The sequence below is a fragment of the Phocoena sinus genome, chromosome 5 (genome assembly GCF_008692025.1).
Source record: "Phocoena sinus isolate mPhoSin1 chromosome 5, mPhoSin1.pri, whole genome shotgun sequence".
NCBI lineage: Eukaryota > Metazoa > Chordata > Mammalia > Artiodactyla > Phocoenidae > Phocoena > Phocoena sinus.
The window spans coordinates 69,279,985-69,303,700 of NC_045767.1; the positions used below are offsets into that span (position 1 = coordinate 69,279,985).

Here is a 23,716-nt window from a genome sequence, read left to right on the forward strand (position 1 = left end):
CAACTGCATTTACTGTATTCTTAAGGAAATTTAAAATAGATTAAGAAAATTAGCATTCATATACAGCTCACACTACCCATTTCTGCTTAAAGAGCTAAGTTCTAGGTACTCAGTAGACATTGAAATATATTTACAAAATTGATTGCATGAAACAGGGCTTACTTTTAAATATTCAAGAGTAAGGGCTTCGCAGTAAGGCAGAACTATTCTAGTTCCAGCTCAGCCGCATACCAGCTCTATGAACTAAGGATGTTAACTTAACCTCTCCAAATCATAGTTTCCTAACTGAAGTATTAGGGAACTAATGCCAAGCTAATGGAATGTTAAAAAAGTAGGGGGCTTCCCTGGTGGCGCAGTGGTTGGGGGTCCGCCTGCCGATGCAGGGGACGCGGGTTCGTGCCCCGGTCTGGGAGGATCCCGCGTGCCGCGGAGCGGCTGGGCCCGTGAGCCATGGCCGCTGGGCCTGCGCGTCCGGAGCCTGTCCTCCGCAGCGGGAGAGGCCACAGCAGTGAGAGGCCCGCGTAACGCATAAAAAAAAAAAAAAAAAAAAAAAAAAAGTAAAAGTAATGGCTATAAAACATTTATCACAAAACTAAGTACATAGTAAATGTTCTTTTTATTATACATACTGTACTTTGAAAAAATCAACTCTTTTCTAAGGTTACAGGGAAAATATTCAACACCAATATTTATTTATAATACTGTCTGTGGCAAAGGACATGTATTATACTTTTATCTAAGATGTCAATGAAAAAAATTCAATGTCTTGTGGGAAATGTTACTAAATGTATAACTGCATTAAATGTATAAAGCAAAACAAAGTAAAGATGGCATATAAACCATCTACATAGTATCACCATAACTTTCAAAAAGTATGTCTGTCATCTTCACAGGCTTAGAACAAAGACTGGAAGGAAACGAGTCAAGATTTTATTAGCAGTTACTGGTGGCAATTTTTTAAAATTTTACTTCTCTTTTATAAAGTTCCTAAAACTGCACATATTACTTCCATTATCAAAAAAGGGCTGCACTTGAATAAGCTGACAATCGTTTTCACATTTTAAACTAATTGACCCAATAACTTATAACAACAGAATAGATAATAATTGTTGCTAATTTCATACATATTATTTCTCTTTTTCCAAAAAGATTTTTTTTTCTTTTTAACTAAGGCACACAAATACACTCATTGTGAGTTCTTCTACTCTAAGCTACAAAAGAGAAAGAACTTGCCAAATGAGGCTTGGAGTGCCATTGTCTTTTTGCTTTATTATATGCTTAATGATTGACCCACACAAGGCTGTAGGAAGGGTGGCAGAGAAAACTAAAGCCGTAACACAATTTTAAAAGATCAAATTTAGAGGCAGTACTATGCCAGACATAAAAGTTTAATGTCCTTAAACAGTAACCAATGCCATGGCATGGCTTCCAAACATTTTGCACTCCAAGGTTTTTGTCATTTTCTGTCTGCTTTATTACTGCAAATATTGTATTTGCATGAAATAAGAATCTTGGTGTTTTACAAAGTTATCTGTTCCCCGTCGATTCAAAAGTCATTCAGCCATGTGGTTGCAGAAGAAATTTTTCCATGATAATTATAAAAATGACTAGTAAGTCTCCAAGAAGAAAAGAACCAACTTTAAAAAAAAAATAAGAAGGAACAAAGTTATTTTCCATAAAACAGTGTTTGTGGATAAAAGTAGAAGTATTTTTGGACTAGAAAATAATATATAATTTTAAAGGTATGCATCTAAATAGAATGACTTTTTAAAGACGTTTCTTAGAAAGCTTTTAATGCAACAGGCCTGCTAACATAGGATTGAATAGCTGTTTGAATATTTTCAACTCAGCTAGCTTTCTTCAACCAAACACAGTGAAATAAATCAGAATGTATTTGAAAGAGTGTATATAAAAATCCATTAAGACAGATTAGAATTCACAGTCCAGTTCAGTAATAGCATTAGGTCCTATATCGGGCATTCTCATACATCACAACAAAAAAGGCTGTACCAAATTTAAGGAATATCAAATGCACCTAGAGAAATGTATACTTTCACACCACGTATTATTCAACCAACACAGAATGCAAAACTCAAAGCACTATAAGAGAAGACCAGTGAATCAGTACTACCTTTCTGTAAACACACTGTTTATGAGAAATAAAGGATATATATAATGCTCATTTTAATTATGGGTAGTCTACATATCATATTCCAAGCAGATGGCTACTGTCTATGTAATACAATGCCAACACAAAATGCCTTTTTTCGTCTCTGAGATATTGCTAAAAAGAGCCACAATTACACTTGACAGACACCCCCCCAAAAAACAGAAAACACAATAAATCACTGTTTTTCTTCAAGAAAGGACAATCCATCTTTAGTACTAGTAGAGTAATATGGAATTTAATAGTACTAGTATATGTTGCAGAGTCTAAAATCTTGATAGAACTATGAGTTATGACTGATAATAGATCAAAGTGTCCATGTAGCCAAATGAAGCTGATATTAAATCTTTAATAGCCTGTATATAATACTGAGTATTAGAACCCAGTGATGTGGATACAAGTACTTAAGGAGATATGAATCTAGCTCAGAGTCTGTGAGAAAATACTGCCAAAGTTTCAACTCCGAATGGAGAGTATTAGAACACTTCTTGGCCCTGAATCAGAAAAAGGTTCTGTTGGAGTTGATCCAAAAGAACTAACTGGAGTGTGATTGGCAAACCTAGGTGACTCGAACTTGGCCTGAAAAATCCAAGTTCCAGGGAAGAATCTGGTTATTAAATTGGTAGTTTCAAACTTCTGAAAGTTTATTATGCTATCATTTAATTGCAAAATAATTTTCTAATTAACTTTACAAGTAAATCAATTATACTTACTAAAAACAAAATTTAAATTTAATACTGACAAGAAAAAGTCTTTACTATAATTGTAACAGCTAACATTTTTTAAGCTTTTATTATAGGTCAAGCACTGGTCCAAGCACTTTACATGTATTCTCAAGTTCAATAAAATTCGTACTATAATAATCTCCATTGCACAGGTGAGGAAACTAAAATAATTTAGTCAAGATCACGCATTTGGCAAATAGCAGTGTCTGGGATTACTGAACCATTTGCCACTCTCCTCCCATCTCTACAGAAACTCAGGGGGAAGTTGGGTGCAAGGGCGGGGGGAGTGAAGAGCTGAAATTGTTGTTCAAGTGTATAAACCATTTCTACACTTCTTAGAGCAGCTTCAAACTACTAAGTTCACCTTTAAAAGGTGTTAAAATGACTGATACATGTTATACATTAAAAAAAAATGTTTTGAAAGAACTGTGTCAAAGGAGAAATAAAAGATAATAAGGCCCTCTGCATCTGAAATGGTGGACAAACAAGTTCATCTAATGAGTTTGTTTTTATGAATAACACTGGTAGTCTTTTAAAAATAGAGATTGCTAAACAAGATAACTACACTGAATAGTTAACATTATTACCTTCACTAAATAGGATGGAAATACAGTGAATTTTCATTCACCAATTTAAATGGAATCCCATACAAAATAATTTGTGAAAATGTGCTGCAAGCTATACATAACATAAAATAAATGTATATATAACAGTGTTCGAGATAAATTTTATATGACAAATAAAAAGCGGCAACCACATTTGGTTGGTCAACTGGAATACCACTTCAAAAGAACCATATTTAATCTGGAATTGTGTATTTTCCCCCGTAGGATAATCAATGAAAAAGGCTTTGAGTTGCTTCCTTAGATTTCTGGGACTTTTATCAATGAATCTCAGAACTCATTTGTTATGTGAATACTCTGCAAGTCATTACTCATAATATAAATATTTTATTTTCTTTCACTTCCTCTAGCTCCAGAAGTGAAATATCCTGAATTCTAAGTATCTCTCAAATCATCTTATGACTTAAATTGGCTGAGTTTCCAACTTCAGTACACTATTTTATGAGCATTTTTCATAATTTAAAGACAACCGGTATTATTTCTTCATAATCAAAGTAACGGGCATTTTCAAGTCCGCACGTTTCTAGGGGAAAAAGAAAGACCAAAACTGCGAAAGAATCCAAAATTCAAGAACCTTAACTGCAGAACACTTATGCTTACACCTTCTCTAACAAAAATCACTAACCACTAAAAATCACTAAAAGAAGTCAAAAGTTCATTTCCTCTCATCTTCTGAAATGCTTGGAAATATATCTATTATATAAATGACATAAATGTTTAAGGTCTGAAGTGTCAATAAAGGTCCCTTCCTTTGGGTGGCTTTTCTGACTATTGTGATCTTTTTACTGTGTAACAAATAATACTTTCATATAATTAAGAATAAAAAATCTTATTAGATTTTTTATTGAAATATCATTGATTTACATTATTGTGTTAGTTTCAGGTGCACAGAAAAGTGATTCAGTTATATATATATTTTCTTCAGATTATTTTCCATTACAGGTTATTACAAGATATTGAATATAGTTGCCTGTGCTGTACAGTAAATCCTTGTTGCTTATCTACTTTATGTATAGTTATTTGTATCTGTTAATCCCAAACTCCTAATTTATTCCTCCCCCCTTTCCCCTTTGGTAACCATAACCTTTTTTTTTCTATGTCTGTGAGTCTGTTTCTGTTTTGTATATAGATTCATTTGTATTATTTTTTAGATTCCACATACAAGTGATATAATATTTGTCTTTCTCTAAGAAAATTAGATTTTTATCTACCACTTCAATGGACACTTTCTTTGCTTCTCTGTTGAAATGGTTTTCTTAGGAAAACCAGCACTATTAAAAAAGACAATCTAACACTAAGTGTGCTGTGTTTTGTCACCCTTACCTCCAAGGTTACTAGAATACACAAACAATGAGCAACTTCCAATCAATCTCACGCCTGTGCAAAGAGAGGTCCTTTCCACTTCCCTAGTCAAAATAAAGTGCAAAAAATTGCCTGGATCCCAGTTAGTGAATTACTTAATAAATAAATGCAATTAAAGCTGGGCTTATACATAGGCTGTCAGTGCTACTCTCCCTAACACTACAGGCAAGTTTTCAATCTTCTTGTGTCTTGAGAAAGAAAAAACATTTGCCAAATGATGTTCCTGCTCCCATCCCAGATGGCTTTCCATTTGCCCACATAGCTCTCTAGTTGCGGCCCTCCTCACTTTATAAACGTCACTGCGAATTGTCCCCGCCCCGGTTCCCCATCCCCCAAGCCTCAGCGCTAGTCGGTGGAGTTCTTGAACTTGACCCACAGAACCCGCCCCCCCACCGCCCCCGCCAAAGTGCACTACAAAAGGCATTGCGCCAGATGCTTTCCAATCCACTCCCTCGTTCTCTCAGTTCAGAAAATCACTGCGTTTATTCCCCCTGAGAAAGTGGATTCAATCCCTCATTCGCACTGGAGGCGCCCAGAAAGGAAACACAATCACACACGCGCGCGCGCGCACACACACAGGCGCATACACACCACTTCCCTTCCTCATGTCCAACTCTGACAAGCACTCAGACCACCAAAGCCCGTTCCCTCCACCCTTCTCTGTTCAAAACCCCTAACAGTTACAGAAGACAACTGGCGCGAGAGAAATCTGAGGTTTCTATGGGTCAATGGAAACCTCTTTCCCCCCGGGCCCTTGAGGGGCTTTGGAGGCACAATCGCCACTTCTCTTGTTGTCCCTTTCCGCAACCACCCATAATTGAATGCTCCAGCGCCGACCCGCACCAACCGGAGGTAAACCCGGAGTGCGCCGCGGTACCTTGATGCCAACACGCCCTCTGGAGGGACACCACTGGGACCCACATAAGTTGACCCCAGTGAGTCCCACGGAGACAGAGGGAAGGAAGGGGACCTACGCGCCCAGCCTTGTGCCCCTGTCTTTTCCCGGCCCTCGGTAGTAGAAGGGTGTCCAGAGGCTCCAAGAGCTGGGCGGGGCGAGAGGGCAAGATCAATAAAGTTAAGAAAGAGGACTGCTTGGGAATTGCGCGCTCCTGAGTTGCTAAAGAGAGGAGCCAAAAGGGAGATCGCAAGGCACGAAACCGTAAATCGTGTCTGCCGCGATAGGGGAGGCACACAACGACACCAGACGCGCTGGAACCCGCCGCGGGTCGGCGAGGGGGCGGGAGAACTGGGAAATTCGGAGACCACGAACTTACGGAAGAAGATGTACTCCGTGTAGCTGCTCCAGATCTTGTCTTCGCGGTACTGGTTGACGAAGGCGGCGGTGCCCGAGGAGTTACACGCCACCATGTGGAAGCCGGCCTCAGACAGGCGATCGAACGCCTGCTCCAAGTAGGTGAACTTGAGGTAGAAGCGGGACGTGTACTTCTCGGGCGGCCGGTCAGGGTCGCGGCTCTCGTTGAGCGTGTCTCCGAACACCTCCTTGGCCAGCGCGATGCGTCCGCACACCATGATGCGCGCCACGCGCCGGAACTTAGCGTCCGCCTGGTTGTCACGCACCGTGGTGTAGGAGCCTCGGTAGCCGAGCGTGAGGAAGCCGGAGCGCTTGTCCGGTGCGCCGCCACCCCCGTGCGCTCCGGGACCCGAGGGCGCTGCGGCCGCCGCCCCGCGCAGCAGCGCCTCGCTGCTGCCCTGCGAGACGTTGTCCTCCAGGTCGCTCTGGCAGCCCTCGTCGTTGAGCGAGTTCTGCTTGATGACCTTGGGCGACAGCAGCTTGACCAGGTCGGTGAGCTGGAAGTACTCGGCCTCGCGCAGGAGCCGCTCCTTCTCGGGGAAGTGCTCCGGCAGCGCGAGCTGCTTGTCCCGCAGATAATCCAGCACGTACCTGAAGAGAAAGCCGTCCCGGTCGATGAAGAAGCGCGCCCGGCTGTCCCTGGGCAGCTCGCCCCGGCGTCGGGCGCCGCCCCGGGGGCTAGAGGGCGAGAACATACTGGCCAGAGTGCTATCCGGGACGCTGAGCAGCGTCGAGTGCTTGGTCACATAGACCTGGCCCCCTACGTTCAGCTCCACCACCTCGGGGAAGGGCGAGGGCGCGCAGGGCCCCGGGGCGGCGGCTGCCGACGCGCCGGGCGAGCTAGACGAGGAGACCATCTCGCTAATGGGCAGGATGGTGCCGCCGCCGCTGCCCGTGTCCTTCAAAGCCATGGTCCCCCCCCGCCGCTGGCCAAGTGACCCTGGAGAGCAGCACTTTCTCCTTCCCGAAACCCGCGCCTTGCACCCCCGGTGGCGTGCCCCTGATGCGCCCTCGGGCCGGGCGGCACGTTTCTCCGGCCGAGGAGGCCCGGTTCAGGGCTCGGGGCAGCGGCGGCGGCGGCGGCGCCCGGGCTCCATCGGGGGAGCGATGTGCAGGAGAGGAGCTCTGCGGACGCCGCGGCGGCGGCGGCGGCGGCGCGAGGAGGAGCGGCTGCTCCTTTGGGGGCGACGGCGGGGAAGTGTGAGAGACTTGCGAGAGGCTCTTAAGCTGCCGCTCGACTCTCCGTGGAGAGGGCGGGAGGAGGGGCGGGAGCAAAGAAAACTCGCCGCCCCAGCAGCTTGCGAGCGCGCCGCGAGCCCTGAGCGCGGACTGTGGCGCAAACTACTCCTCGTAGCCGGGGAGGCGGCGCTGACGTCAAGCCCGGGACTGGGACCCGAGCCACAGCTGTCATTTAAAGAGATAGGTGCCAGCCTCCGGCTGCGGGGCTCCGACGCTAGGGGGAAGGACCGAGGGCCGAGCCTGGAGGTGATGCTACTTGACAGCGAGCGTGGAGATGGGAAGAAGAGGGCAGGGAACCGAAAACAAACGGGAGAAAGGACAGCATCTCTCCTTCATCCATTTCATTCCCCCCTTCCGTCCGTCCGTCCGTCCCTTCCTTCCTCCCTTGCCCTTGTTTGCCCAGTAAAACTATCTTTTTTTTTTTTTTTAATCTTGCATTAAGGTGGGAAGTGGGGTAGCGGGTTGGGTTATAACAGAAATGCTAGGGTGCCAATCTGAAATTACTACAAATGTTGGCGTGAGGACTTTGATTGCCAAAAAAACTACATGGGGGGTGAATCTCTTGTAGTGGTTTTAGCATAGTTTTTCAAGTGAAGGGCGAAATGCCGGAACCTCAATTACATTCAGATGTCCTGATTGCATATTTAACTGCATGTGCTACAAATAGTTGAAAATTTTTAAAACTGAAATCTGTTTTTCAGTTCACAAAACTAATAAAAGATTGTGGTAACGTGACGGTTCTCTCCTTTCATCCCTTCAGTATTTGATTCATAGTAGATGCTTAATAGATATTTTTGGAGGAAGGGACAAAGCCAGGGAGGGAACTTACTCTATTTGCTCCTAGTTTCCGATCCTGCTCTATCCTCTGATTAATCTCTTCATTTCCTTTTCAGCTTTCAGGGCAAGAGAAATGGCTTATGTTTTATTAGTAATCTAACCGTAAGAGTCAGGGCATAAATGAAAATTATATGAATTTAAGTTCACTTTAATTTCCATTTGTACACAGCACAGGTACAGGCTGTAAGATCAGCATTATTTGTGATAGTGAGGATAGAGATGCAAATGAGGAACTCCCTTCTTGTGGCTATTCATCCTGGGACATCCTTTTGTGTTCAGAAACGTAAAGAATCATTGATTTATAAAGTACAAAGGTGAAACGACTACACTGCTATACAAGTAGTTTGCTTCAAAAATTATCATAGTATTATAGATGAACCTTATCCATTAACAAAATAATGTACAGATTTTCACATCTTTTTAAAAATTCTAAATGCCTACTTAAGATTCCTTCACTCTGAATCAACCACACACACACATACACACACACACACACACATACACACACACAAAAGTACTGGATTTGAGATAACAGTTGTAACCTCTAATTTTTATAAATAATTAATAAATTGTTATTTGGAGTATTAAAAACTATATTTAATTCATTGATCCTTATAAGCCACATCCCCAGAAAATGTTATATCAGTTTTGAAGTTAGATTACCTGAGACTGAAAATGCACTAATGAAAGAATACAATATATTTACCGAAGTTCTAAGACTTAAAACCTGGTGTGCATTATGCATCTTCATGCAATCCTCGTATTCAAGCCTATTGCCTCCCCCCAAATTTATAAACTGATTAAGAAATAGAATTGATTTTAGCCTTCTTCACTTAAAATCTACCATCAGAAAACATCTGAAATGAAAAGTAATAGTTTCTGAAAAATGAGTTAATAGAAGATTTATAATCTCTATAGATGAATAAATAATAAAGCCTTGAACCACTACTAATGAAGCCCGTTTATCATGAGGTAAGTGTCCCTAATGATAAGTATGTTATAGACCATAGAATCATAATGAAGTGGATGTATAATACATATGCATAAGTGTACATGAATATAAGGTCTCCAATGTTATCAGGTTGAAATCCGTTTTATTCTTTTTAATTACATAAAGTATGCTCACGAGACAAAATGGTCTAAAACGTGTACTCTAAATGAATCATCTTAGAAATTCTTAGTGAATTTCTCTGTGTGATGTATTGCTTTTTAAAATAATTCTTTCAACAATGATTGAATATTTTTCCTTAATCCCTTCCAGCCCCATACTCCTCTTACTCTCACCTCCTCCCCCCACTATACCCTCCAAACTCCAAACTAAAATTGCAGGTCCAGAATGTCTTTACCTGTTGTTCTCTCAGCTAGGAATGCCTTTCCTTTTCCACCAGTCCCCTAATCCTTTCTCCTTGTTTACTGCTTCCCTGATGTTTCAGCTTAAATAGTACTTCCTCTGGAAATCTTTCAGATTTTTACCAGTCCAGGTGTTCCCACAGCACCCTATGCTTATACAAGGGCAGGGTTTGTCACACTAGTATGTCATTGTTTCCCATCAGATTGTAAGTATGGCATACAACCATATGCACTATTCTATCCCCAGCATCGTGCCTAGCCCTTAAAAGATAGTCAGTTTCTATTTCTTGAATCTTTACTGCATAGAAATGTGTTCACATCACAAATGGATGACAAAGCATCAACTAACTGCTAGACACTGGGCTAAGCAATGATATTGCAGAGATGAATAAGACTCAGTCCTTCACAATTAAAATCAGGAAAAGTGAGAACAGAATCTGATTAAAACAAAATCAGATCTAAAGGAGAAGGGAAAGCAAGAAAGAGATAGACACTATTGGAGCAATCATTTTGGTGAACTGAAGAATTAACACCAAATACTATAATTAGAACCATCTTGTTCTAAGCCACAGACACCATTAATGTTCCCTAGGCCAATGTGATCACAAAGGTGGGTCCTTAAGCTCTTCTGTTGCTGTGCAAAGACAAGACATCAAACTTCTCTGCCTACAAACTACACTAGGTCACTTTACATTCCCAGAAGTTTTAAATAATACAGTCAAAACTGTGTCCCTAAAGGTACAGCAAACTAACCAAAAAGGATAAAGTCCAATTTGTAATAAATAATTTGTAATTTAAAATAACAAATTAAATATTTCTTCACTAGTCTAAGAGTTACTTAAAGGCAGGAACTATATCCTCTTTGACAGGGGAGGACAAGCACAGAAGGTAACAGTGAGATTTAAAGTCAGGTAGAACTGGCTTAAAAAAATCTACCTTTGTCTCTTCCTGGCTTTGTGATTTGAGCAAGTGACTTAACTGCTCTAAACCTTAGTCTCCTCATGGGTATAGCAGAAATAATAAAGACCAGAGACTTCTCTGGTCAAGAGACCTCTCTGGTCAAGATGGCCTTGACCATCTTCTGCAATCATGCGTCCAGTAACATGGCCATTCCAGTTTGATGGAGTTCATTGTATTTACTGTCTGTTTCACACCGCTGTTCTGAGGACTGAGAGCAGAGCCACACCCGAACTAGAAAGATCTGGGATTCCAAAGCAGATAACTGGTTACAGTAGCTCTACCTACCTTTCTTCCAATCGTCTCACCCCTAGGGTAACATGCAGTAGCACAGCCCCTCCATCATGAACTTTCCCACACTACCCCCAGCATGTCCTTCCCTGTCTGTAGCCATGGTTGTTCCTCTCTTGTTGCACTTTATCATCCTAGACATTGATATAATTCCATTGATTTAATTTACCTAGGTCCTGTTCTTTTCTTTCGTTTTTTAACTTTATTCAGTCTTTTTACTGTGGTCTAATTATCCCTTTTAGCTTGTTTGTGAACAAGGCCAACTGCACTTCTAATTTTCAGGAACCCACCTGGTATCTGTTTATCTTGTTCAAGGCAGTTGAAAGTTTTACACACACGCACACCCAGAAAAAAATCTTCAAGTATTTGTAATTCTAAGCAAAAAGCCTGAGATTCTTTCCTGTAGAGAAAGAGCCTGGCAGTTTTTAGAGCAGTGATGTCCTATAAAAATATGTGAACCACATTTCTAATTTTAAATGTTCTAATAACCACAGTGAAAAATGAAATAGGTGAACTTATTCTAATAATATCATTTAGTTAGCCCAATGTATCCAAAATATTATCATTTCCATATGTAATCAATACAAAAATGTATTGACATAATTTATATTTTTTTCCATCCTAGGTCTTCAAACTATGGCATATATTTTACACTTACAGCACATCTCATTTTGAACTGTCCATATTTCATCTGCATAATAGCTACACGTGGCTAGTGGTTACTCTAATGTTCAGCACAGCTCTAGAGCATTTGCGACTAATATACTTGCTTGTTTTGAGGATTAGGTAAGATAACATGTCTTTTTAAAGATTTTATTACAGGATCTGTAACGAGATGAGTCTGTAATTCAACACTTGAGTAGAGTCATTAACACTTGGAATGGGGACCATGAAGCAAAGGCCAAAAAAAAGAGGAAAATCTTTAAAAAAGAAGAAAGAAAATAATATATACTCTATCAGTGGAAGAATTTTGGTTTCCCTTTCACGCCCATCACACTCCCATAAAGGAAAAATATGGGCAAGTTTTGCTACACACATCAATATTGTGAAAAGCAGGCCAACCCAAGGGCCGATGGCTTCTTGCAAGGTAAGAAGTATAAGCATTGCTGCCAGAACAGGGTCAACATGGGTAGGTACAAAACAATATAAGATGAGAAGGACCATCTTCAAATTCAACGGTTGCTGGGGAAACTTAGAAAGCAGAGTATAAAAACTAGCTCACCCCAAAAATCTCACCTATCAGTTTTGAGAATTTCAATGATGCTGTGAAACAAAAAAACTTTGCAAATGAAGTATTTAGGAAACTCAGGATATCAGTGTTTGATGCATTTGTTATATAGCATATTCCAGCAATTTAGATACCTTACTGTAAATTCATATGAGTTCTTGGTCTATATTATAAATTATAGGAGCACCACTAAAGGTTAGGGTGACAGTTGGTAAAACTCTATTAAATTAATACCCAAAGATATTAATGAAATTTTGTATAGATCATGATTCAGTATATCTAAGCACTTAATATAATGCCTGTTAAATAAAAAGTGCTCAATAGATATTTATGAATAAAATAATTTGTCAGCCATTTTCATATTAACTTACATCATGTAAAGGTCATGTTTTTGGATGTGGCTGTGTAATTTAATATATAGTATGTGTGTGGGAATGTATGTGTTGGGAGTAGTTTAGCAACAGATGGCCTCGTATTTCATCTTGCCCAGTCGGCTGCCTCCTTGAAACACTGATTAGCTCCTCAAACCTTGGAGGGAAACCGCAACATAGCCTTAGGACATTCTGGATAAAAATTTTAGGCTGGGCAGTGGGGATAATATCCTGATCAGGATGGAATCTGAGCCTCTTCAGATAACATAAACCAGGAGCCTAAAACTGGTTATGAATATATATTATATACGTAATATAAGTTTTATCAATTCTGTGCTGCAATTAAAAAAAAGTTTCACTGATTAGAAGAAGATTCTGAAACATATGACAGGGTAATGTTAACTTCTGATGTCAGATTTTCCCTTGGAAATGCCCCCAAATTACAAACTTTCCTTATTATTTTAACCAATGACTAGCTATTAACTGATGAGTTTGACTCCATTACTAAAAAAACTAATCATAACAGGAATTCAAGTATTTCCTACACCTTTAAAGTTTTTGTCCTACCTCCTAGGTTTGTCAAGAGGATTATTTAAATAATGACTGTAAGGCACTCGATGCTCCTCAAAGAAAGTTACTATTGAAGCAAAATAGTGTTATTGTAAATTCTTTACCTCTCCTGTGATGCTTTTCTCCAGTGGGGACACAGGCTGAGCTGCATTTGTGAACTTAATCCTTCATTCTAAGGTTCCCAGTTAGTAAAATGCTTGATAACTATCTTAAATCTAAAAAGAAGCAATTAACATTTTAAAATAAATGCCCCCAGGTAATCTACTATTAAAACTTATGAATGCAGTGTGGATGGGATTGCTGATAGTTTGATATACTACAATACAGTATATATTTTCTAGAAAATTGCTTCTCTTCTCATTGGGATTTTTTAAAAGGATGACTGGAAGATATGTCAAATGACTAAAGTCCTTGGCAGGGGCTAGGTGCCTGAGCCTGGGACAGTATCTTCACCAAACTGATAGATGAGGGTGAACCACATGAAATAGCCAATTTTGTAAAAACTATCAAAAATTGGCAATTTAATATGGTTCAATTTAATAGTTTTCAGGAACAAGGACAATGAATCTAGCACCATGTCACTCAATGCTTAAATATTTAGAAATGTGTAATTCATAACTTGAGTTTTAAACATGCATATTTAAGTGTGCTAAATCTTTATAATTTTTCAGAAAAAAAGTTCTACCACTTTACTCTTGGTTCCCTCAGCACTTAAATATAGCTAGTACAAAAGACAGTTTGTTAATATTTGGCTTGAATGTATTCTGAATTATCCTTCACGTGTGTCTGTTTAGCATCTCTACCTAGATTACAAACTCTTTGCAAACAGGGACTATTCTCCAGTTCATTTCCAATTCAGTGTTCTACATACAGGATGATTAAAATGATGATGGTGAGTTATTTGTCTACAGCATGACTAATTAGCAGTGAGACTACTCACAGATATTTATGGTACTGTTTCATTTTTATGTGTACTGCTACACAGGAAAATATTGATATTTGTATATCTCCAGACTCTACTTTAAGGAGCACATCAGTCATATTTGACTTTAAAAATACAATTAAAGCACAATGCTTCAATCTGGGAGAACATTCTAATATAAGGTGTAAACTGAACTAAAGAACACCTATTATAGTACACTATGTTATTCAGTAAAGAGCTTTCTAAAAATCTAGCTTTAAAGTACATTAAGTGTTATAACTTTTCATGCCAGTGAATGTTAGGGTGTATTGTGTTTCCCCTCTCTCATAACTGAAGTGGACCAGAAGTCTGAACAGGAGCCAGAAATTGAATTTTAATCCCAGCCTTACCAATGACAGAGATTTACTAAGTGACCCAGAGCAAGTATCTTTCCTGTTCACTTTCCTAGATGGTCAGATATACACATCCTGATATATTTGGGGAAACTTTCTGATGATCTATTGCTGCACAAAACCACCCCAAAACTTAGTGGCGTAAACAGTAATCACTTTATCCCTATCTTTATGATTCTGGACTCAGCTGGGTGGTTCTTGCTCAGGCCTCTACAGGTTGCAGTCAGACAAGTGGCTGGGACTGGAATCACCCAGTGCCTGAGCTCTGAAGGCTCAACCATCCGAGGACTGGAATAGGTGGGGCTTTTTGTTCTCTCTCTTTCTCTCTCTCTCTGTTTCTTTCTACGTGTTCTGTGCATATAGTCTCTCCATCATGGTGGCTCAGGGCTCCAAAGTTGCACAACCCAAGAAGAGGGTGCCAAGCAGAAGCTGTATCATGTTTTATAACCTAACCTAAGAAGTCACAAAGTCTCACTTGTATCATATTTTATTAAGCAAGGCAGCCACAAAGCCCTTTCCAGTTTTAAGGGGAGAAAATATGGACTCTACTGCTTGAAGGGAGAGTGAAAACATTCTGGAAGAGCATGTGGGACCAGAAATATCATGGCCATTTCTGCAATGCAAAATCTGCCACAAAGCTCTAAAAACCACGCATCATTATACCCTTTATGTTATTTATATAGAGAAATCTCTGTAAATAGAGCCCTAGCATTTCACTGTAGCACACATTTTATAGACTTTGCATACCTAATTATGATGTATGGGGACCCACAAACACGAAGAGGCATACACACACGCCCAAGCAGCCAACTCAGTAGTATGGTTGTCTGAAATCTGAAGCCAATATTTAAAAGCATGAAAGGTCAGCCAGGCGTCTCCTTCACTTTTAATAAGAATCTCCATTTTTTTCACTTTGGTCATTTATTCTGCTCTAATAAATTGTTTCAGGCAATTTGCCTTTCCTCTAATTAATCCAGAACCCCACCCCACCGCCTCTTTCTTTTAACATCCTTTACAACATCTGCAAGTCTTCATTCTCCCTCAGTGAATCATCTCTTTTCATCTTTTAGATGCTGACCTAGTAAACACAAATACATCTGTGAACAGTTAAAAATTTACTTCTTACCCAGTTTTTCAACAATTTTCTCTACTCCTATCATTGTACAATGGATACAGCTCCACAGTCTAAATTTCAGTCTTTGTGTTCCAAAGTTTACTCTGCTCCCTACAAAAGTACTGGCTCTTTGTCTGGCTATGCTCACTTTTCTCACTATGCTTACCATGCTCATTTTTTCTATCACCCACGTTACTCTCATTTTATTCCATACTAATCATGTTATTTATTTATTCAAAGATCAGAAAGGCAGTAAATATAATATGGCTTGGTACATGGCCATCTATGAAACCAGAATTTAAAATTTTTCCGCCTAATCTTGGGGAAATTAATAAAAGGAAAACATTATTTTTTGGTCCAAATATCCAAAAATAGATGGTATTTATGTTTGGGTTATACATATAGTTTGAATAAATTTTGAGGTAGCTTTAAAGTCTAAGTTCACATCAAATTCATTTTAATAAAATTCAATGTGTATTTGTTGAATATCAATTACATGCTCTGCTAAGTGCACTGTGGGTTATAAAAATGATTAGAACATGTACCCTTGTCACTAAAAACTTACAACATGGGACAGGAGAATTAGAAAAGACCCAGAATAACCAGAGATTGAATTACACGGAGGAGTAAGATTAATGTTGCCACAGAAGAACACACAAAGTGATGTGAGGGTCAGCAGAAAGAGAGCACTTCTAGTCCAAGGATTAGAAAATGTTAAAAAGAGTAGGTAGAGGGTAGAATAGATTGGCTGTGCAAGATAGACATAATTTTCATAGGTTTGGATGACAGAAGATAGTATTTCAAGTCTAAATGATAGTATGAACAAAACCAGGACTAGTTAGTAACAATACTTGTCTCACTGATCTACCTATCTACTCACCTACCTATTCAATTTTTCATCTACAAATCCTTACCCTGACATGTTTCACCAAGTGGCTTATAGAAAAATATGAATAGAAGAAATCAGGGTAGGGAAAATATAGCATACACTATTGAGACCAGTAAGAAAATTAGAACATAATTACCTATTTCATAGTATCCTAGGTTAGTAAAGTTGACCCAAATTTGGCTCATAAGGAATAAGAGCTTCCTAGAGGGAGCAAAAGTGATGAGTTATATGACGAAAAAAAAGAAAAAACCCTTGGGAAAACATATTGATTTGTTAAACTTTTCTATTTGTAAGGCAGCTTGAGTATATAATAATGGTCAATATCACAAATAACATACCTGATATAAATGTAATAGCAGATTAAGGTTAGTAGTAAATTTACTTATCCTCACTAAGAGCTAAGGATGAAACATTAATGCATAACTTAGTAAAAGCAATTCTATAGGGAATGTTGGTAATATTATTCCTGTTTTACAAAATAAGAAATAGAGATTCATGCATAGTAAGTTTGTCACCCAAGACACACAGCTAATAGCTATTAGAGTTTGGATTTGGATTTGAATCCAGGTTTTGTGTTACTCTGGTGTTAAGATTAAAAGCTGATTAGAAAAGGATATAAAGTTGGTCAAGAGAAAGACTATAGGCAGAAATCATTCACAAAATGTGGCTATGATGAAAATAATTGAGATTATATTATCAGGATTAAAATAAAGCTCTTTGGGGACATGGAAAATACGGATGCCTGTTGGCTACAAGAAAGCAGCTTGTGGGAAAAAGCGAGAATGTTAAAGAGAGGCTGCTTAGTGGAACAGAGCCTAAAGAAAGATGGAATCAAGAGAAGTGATGAAGGGTTTAGCCTTGGCAGAGAGGTAGAACTAGTCTTCCTTGAACAAAATGTGAATAAAAGGAATGATATCACCCAAAGAACACAAGAAATGATCCAAGCAGTCTTCCAGCAGGTTTAGAAGCAAACTAGAGTTTGTTTAGATTTCTAGACTAAATTCCAAGTAAAATATCTTATGTTGCCCTTTGACCCCTAAAGGAACCAGCACTCAGGAGCAATATAATAGGATATACTGTAGCCATTTTTCTTATTTCACTCTATTTCCTGCTTATCTGAAATAAGTCATGTCTGGAAATGTGTATACTAGTCTGGGGATAAGAATGAAAATATTTCCATATTAGCCATGGACTTGCTACCAATTTAAGATTTGCCTGGCATTTGGAAAAATAAGTCCAGCTTCTAGATTATTCACTTTGGGCTACTTACTCATTCTTTTGGAGCCTCAATATCATCATATAAAAATTGAAATTTTAATATTTGCTATTTGAATTTTATTAAGGATTAAATGTTACCCAGGATTATGTCTAAGATACACTAAACAATCAATAAATGTGAGTTTGTCCCTTCCTGTACCTTCAGTGGCACACAGTAAGATCTGACAGCTGGAAAAGATTCTTAATAGAAGAGCAGTAAGTGCTTCGTCATCTGGCGTTCTTTTATTATTTCATTTCCAATTCTTTCAATAAATATTTATGCAATGCCTTCTGTGTGACAAACACCCAGATATCCTTGAAAACAATGCATAATCTCAGGTTTGGTCAGCATTCTTCTTGTGTCTATTCTCTGGTTCTAACTGTTTTTTAGATGATTTGTCATTTTTCTTACATTGGTACTTAAAATCCTGTATCTTAATACAGACCTTGATCCCCTTTAAACTAAGCTGCTGGTTTCTGCTTCCTGCCTCACATCTCTTACTTAGGTTTTACGTCCTGTCTCAAGCTGATACTCTGTTCTGATGCCTGATAGCTCTTGGTCAGGATTAATGAGGTAACATATCAAATATGCTTTAAATGCCTTAAAGAAAAGGAAATGAGTAAGAACAAAATGTAAATTATTTCTTTTATCAGTAAAAGGAAAAGTAATAAAATTCATAATTTATATTCTGAATTATTTCTTATTCAATACTTTCAACCTAGAATTTCTCTCATTTAATCTCCTTTCTCAAAGAGCATTGTAAGCACTGTGTCACGTGGGGTCTAAGCACAAAACTGATGGTACACATTCTTGTGTAACTTATAAGAGTTGGTGTGCATCTAGTTTAAGAAATGTAACAGAGGAAGCACTTGGACCATTAAGAACAGAAGGTCATTGCCATGTCTAAGTCTGAAGGGCAAGGAGAAGGAGCAGTCACTGGAACCTCAGAGACAGAGCTATCTGGAGAGGGCTATTTGACAGGGGTTATGACCTTTGGTAGAGAGGCATCAACCCAGAGCAATTCAGCAGGAAGGAAGCAAGGGAAAAATAAACACTCCGATCTTATACTTTTTATTATTTTACTTTATTTGTTTGTTTGTTGCCAGTGATTATCACCTAGTTAAACCCAACCAAAAGCAAAACAGCAAGGGAACCCTCTGTTTATTCCATATGGGTCAACATTCTGGAGCCACACAGCAGACTATAGAAGGATGAAAAGTGGACCTGGAAGGACAAAAGGGATCTATCCAGAGCAGACAAATAATCCAATGTGAAAGTGCTAGAATAGCAATGTAAACAGAATGCTAAGGGAACAACAAGCCAAGAAAGAGAACTCTGGCCAGATTTTGATGACACGGAAGGCCAAAGTGGAAGACAAATGGAGGATTTGGGGCAAAAAAAAAAAAAAGTAATATTCCCAGATGAGGGGTTAGTAAGAAAAGAAATACTTGCTGTTTTTAAAAGAATGTGAGTCAACCCATAGAAATGCGAGGAAAAAAAATAAAATTAAATTAAATTAAAAAAAAAAAAGAAATGCGAGGAAGTGAATGGAAATAATGGGGCCAAAGATAGGCTGGAATGCCAAATTAAGTAGTTTTGTGTTTATTGTGCAAATTATGGGGATGTATCAGAGTATTTTATGGAAAAGAGTTATGTAATCATCCTACTGGTGAAAAGAAGACAGGGGAAGAAACAGGAGGACTTTTCAAGACCATTTAAGAAATTTGAAATGATCCAGGCAAGCAAAGAGAAAGACATGAACTAGTTCTGTGCAGAGAGATCTGAGTGTAAGAGACAGATTTGGAAGACCTTCATCAACAAAATCAATCGTCCTTAATGATTCACTGGAGGTAAGGCCTGAGTTAAAGAAAAGAATTGGTGATAATCAGGTAGATTGTGACACCACTTATGCAAGTCTTCCTATACCTGACAGCAACAATTCCTGTACACTTATTCCCGCATACTATGGGCCAGCAATGTTGTAAGCCCTGTTTTATAGTAAACCATTTAGTCCTCACAAGGATCCCATGAGATAGGTACTGTATTACCTCTACCATTATTTAGAATGAAATTGAGGCACAGGAAGATTAGATAACTTGCCCACTTTCACATGTCTGGCAAATGGTGGAGGTGAAGTTAATAACCAGGCAGTTTAGCTGCAGTGACAAGTAATCACTCCTTTATACTAACCCTAATTTCTGGCTCATTTGAAAGGTTGGTTTGTTTATTTGTTTTGTATAAGTTTGTATTTTGTTTATAAACAGAAAGAAGGATTTATAGAAAGTTACAGCGGCCTCTTTGACCACTTTCCTTGCAACTCGCTGAAGTTTTTTACTGAACATTTTCATGGATCAAACTCACTACATCTGTAACACTCTGTTTCACCCAGATGATTAGAATCCAAGCAAATGTGTGTCCTTAAATAACTAATAGCCATTTAAATAATTGTTCCCTACATTTAGCTATGGTACCTCATGCTGTCTTATTCCACCTTTCCTGCTAGACGCCAATTCTATCCCAGCCATGTCCAAAAGAAATACAATGCAAGCCACAAATGTGAGATGTGTATACTTTTAAAAGTTCTAGTAGCCACGTTAAACAAAGTAAAGAGGTACGAATACAAAGTTCAGGAGCAGTCCAGTAGTTCATCCTTCTAACACCAACTGCAAGGAGGGTCTTCAGGACCACCACACCTCTGACACCAACTGCAATTTCAGGATCTATAAGACCACTCTCAGTTTTGGTAATTTGCTAGAAGGGCTCATAGACCTCACTGAAATCCTTTATACTCATGGTTAGGGTTTACTACAGGGAAAGGATATGAGTTAAAATCAGCCAAGGAAAGAGTTGCAAGGGCAGAGTCCAGGAAAGTTCTACCCATGGAGCTTCCGGTTGTCTTCTCCCAGGAGAGTCATGGACAGTGCTCATTTTCCCAGCATCGATGTGGGCAACATGCATGGAGTATTGCCAACCAGGGACACTCACCTAAGACATGGTATCCAGAGTCTTTATTGGAGCTCCATCGCATAGACATACATGGTTGACTGCCCACACGGTTAACCTCAGTCTCCAGCTCCTTCCAAGTTTGAGCTGATACCATTTGACTCAAAGCCCCTTCATACATACAGACCGTTATATGGTCTGCTGGTGCCCAAGACTTCTAGGTAAACAGACACCCTTATCAAGAAGACATTCCAAAGGCTTAAAGATTACCTCCCAGGTAATGGGAGTTGCTGGCAAACACCAGACATTTGTTTTAAGTAAGGTTAAATTCTCTACTACACAGGTGAAATTAATTTTAATAGTATAGTTTATTTAGCTCGGTTTATCAAAAACATTATCATTTTAACATGTAATCAATATAAAATATTACTGAGCTATTTTACATTTTTTCCATATTAAGTCTTTGAAATCTCGTGTGTATTTTACATTTGCAGCACCTCTCAGTTTGGACGAGCCACATTTCAAAGGGCCTTGAAGCCACATGTGGCCAGTGCAGCTGAATCCAAGTATATATTCTGTGGGCATAATTATCTGTGTGCTCTAATTTCCTATCACACAAAGGTAATGCTTAAGATACATATTTTTTTCAAGTACAAAAACAAATGCAATATCAACAAATAACCTCCTTACCTTCCCATCTGAAATCTCAATTGTTATTCCTTATGTAGGTAGTCACTCCTCCAGTGTACTTTGATTATTTTTAGATTGGTTTTCAACTTGGTCATAAAGTGACACTGTAGATGGTTAATGACCTACCTCTTGTCACTCATAACTCAAATTTCTATTTGCAGTGTGCCTGATTTTTGCAAGCATTTAATGCCCCTTCTCTTTCAATAGCATCTTTGATAATCAATGCAGTAAGAGCAAGAGTTTAGAGAATCCCAAACTATTACTTTTTGTGTGCAAACCCTCCCCTTCCTGAAAGGGATGTTTGATACAATTTATTTTTATCTTAGACTGAAAATATTTCAAGAAGTCTGCAAAAGCCTTAAAAATATCTAGAGCCTACCTAAGTTATCATCAAAACTAATAGGAAGCACTATTAGCTATTAGAGAAATTATTTTTCAGCATTCTCTATTCCAGTTTCAATCCAACACTTTAAAACTTATATTTAAACTACAGGGGGAAAAAAAATACTTTATAGAATAATAGGTATTATTTAGTTTGGCTTCTTTTCCTTATTTATAAACATACTAAAGAGGGGATATTAAACGGTAGTGCTAATGGTGGCTATTGAAATGCTAAACTGTAAAGTCAAAGTCAGCCTACAAGTGCTTTCATTTTCCTTCTTGGACTCCTTCCTTTCTTCCTGTGTTGCATGACCCCCGCGGTGGCAGGGCACACCGCGGGCTGGTAGTTAGTCCAGGTGTGCCTTGAGGATTTTAAATTCATTCCTTCTGCATTAAAACTGTACAATATTATTAGTCTCACGTATTTCCTTTGTTTTTTCCTTTCAAGAATCTTAGAATCATACTAGCTTCCACCCTCCATACTGGGCTCCTTTCCATCATAGCTACCATTTTATGTGCAGTTGTCTCTGTACATTTTCTGTTGTTTGCTGCTTTTATGCCTTTTTGTCTGTAACCTTGGCCCTTGTTTGTATTGACTATCTGTGAGATAGAAAGGTCTGATGTATTCAAGTGTTCTACAATGAGAGCACGCTTCCTACCTAAATATGGGAGGTAATTTTCATTTTGGGATGGGGGTCATATGGATATTAGCACTTTTTGCCTAGAAAATTAGCACTTTGGGGGGGCCACATTTCCTCTTGCACACATACTCACCTATGTATGTGTGTGTTTATCAATCAATATCCCAAGACTACTGTGACCTTTAAAATCCCTTTCCCATTTTCTTAACTGTTGACACATCTCTTGCCTCTTTAGTTAAAATTCTTAATCCCTTTCTCCTCTTATGAGCTGAAAATGCTTTGTCCTCTTCTCTTTGGTCCCTTACCCTTGTAACATTTATGAACAGATAATTAGTGCTACATGATATAGTTGGAACTCTTGTTCTTTCCTACTAAGATGGTTCTTTCTTTTTAAAATGTTACCTTAATATCTCCTCTCCTTTCTTCCTTTAAAGCATTATATCATTTATTGAACTGGAAATATTACTTCAAAATAAGCTGTGTTTTACTGTAAATTAGTGACCTATCAAAAGCCCTTACCACCAACTGAATCAATACCCTGACCACACATATATGAAGCAGAGCTAGATGAATTTATGACTGATGCATCTTGTCTTAGTCAATCTGGGCTGCTATAGCAGAAAACCACAGACTGAGTGGCTTAAACAACATTTATTTCTCAGAGTACTGGGGGCTGGGAAGTCCAAAATCAAGGTACTCGTAGATTCTGTGTCTGGTGAGAACCCACTTCCCGGTTCAAAGACAATCTTCTCTCTGTGTCCTCTGTGGTGGATGGAGCAAGAGAGCTCTCCGGGGTCTCATAATCCCAATCATGAGGGCTCCAATCTCATGACTTAATCTCCTCTCAAAGGCTCCACCTCGGGCTTCCCTGGTGGCGCAGTGTTTGAGAGTCCGCCTGCCGATGCAGGGGACACGGGGTCGTGCCCCGGTCTGGGAGGATCCCACATGCCGCGGAGCGGCTGGGCCCGTGAGCCATGGCCGCTGAGCCTGCATGTCCGGAGCCTGTGCTCCGCAACGGGCGAGGCCACAACAGTGAGAGGCCCGCGTACAGCAAAAAAAAAAAAACCTGAGCTAGGTTGCCAGATAAAATATAAGACATTTAGTTAAACTTGAGTAACTTTTTAGTACGTGTCCAAAATATTACATGAGACATAATTATACTAAAAACTATACGTTGTTAATCTAAAATTCAAATTTAACTGGGTGTCCGGAATTCTTATTGGCTAAACCTGCAACTCTTTCTTGTTGCTAAATCTACAAATTCTACAGCTGTACCACATGTGAAGTATCAACATTTGTGACAGAGGACAGTAGTGAGGCAGCTCACAGATGTAAGAACAGGAAAAACCCTGAATTCCAGCAGTGCTCCCCAGAAAGAGCAGCAAACTTCAGGAGAACAACTGAAATCAGGCAGGTTTCCACATTCTCCAACTTTCAGATGAGTGCATGGGGCC

General features: G+C 39.2%; 1 protein-coding gene across 1 annotated transcript in view; it reads right to left on the reverse strand.

Annotated features, from left to right (window-relative positions):
- Positions 1-7,391, reverse strand: part of KCTD8 (potassium channel tetramerization domain containing 8) — a 254,775-nt gene extending 247,384 nt beyond the window's left edge. Inside the window, exon 1 of the mRNA XM_032633734.1 lies at positions 6,152-7,391. Within this exon, the coding sequence (XP_032489625.1) occupies positions 6,152-7,100 (949 nt within the window). The 5' untranslated portion in view covers positions 7,101-7,391. The remainder of the gene's footprint in view (positions 1-6,151) is intronic.
- Positions 7,392-23,716: the final 16,325 nt, after the last annotated feature.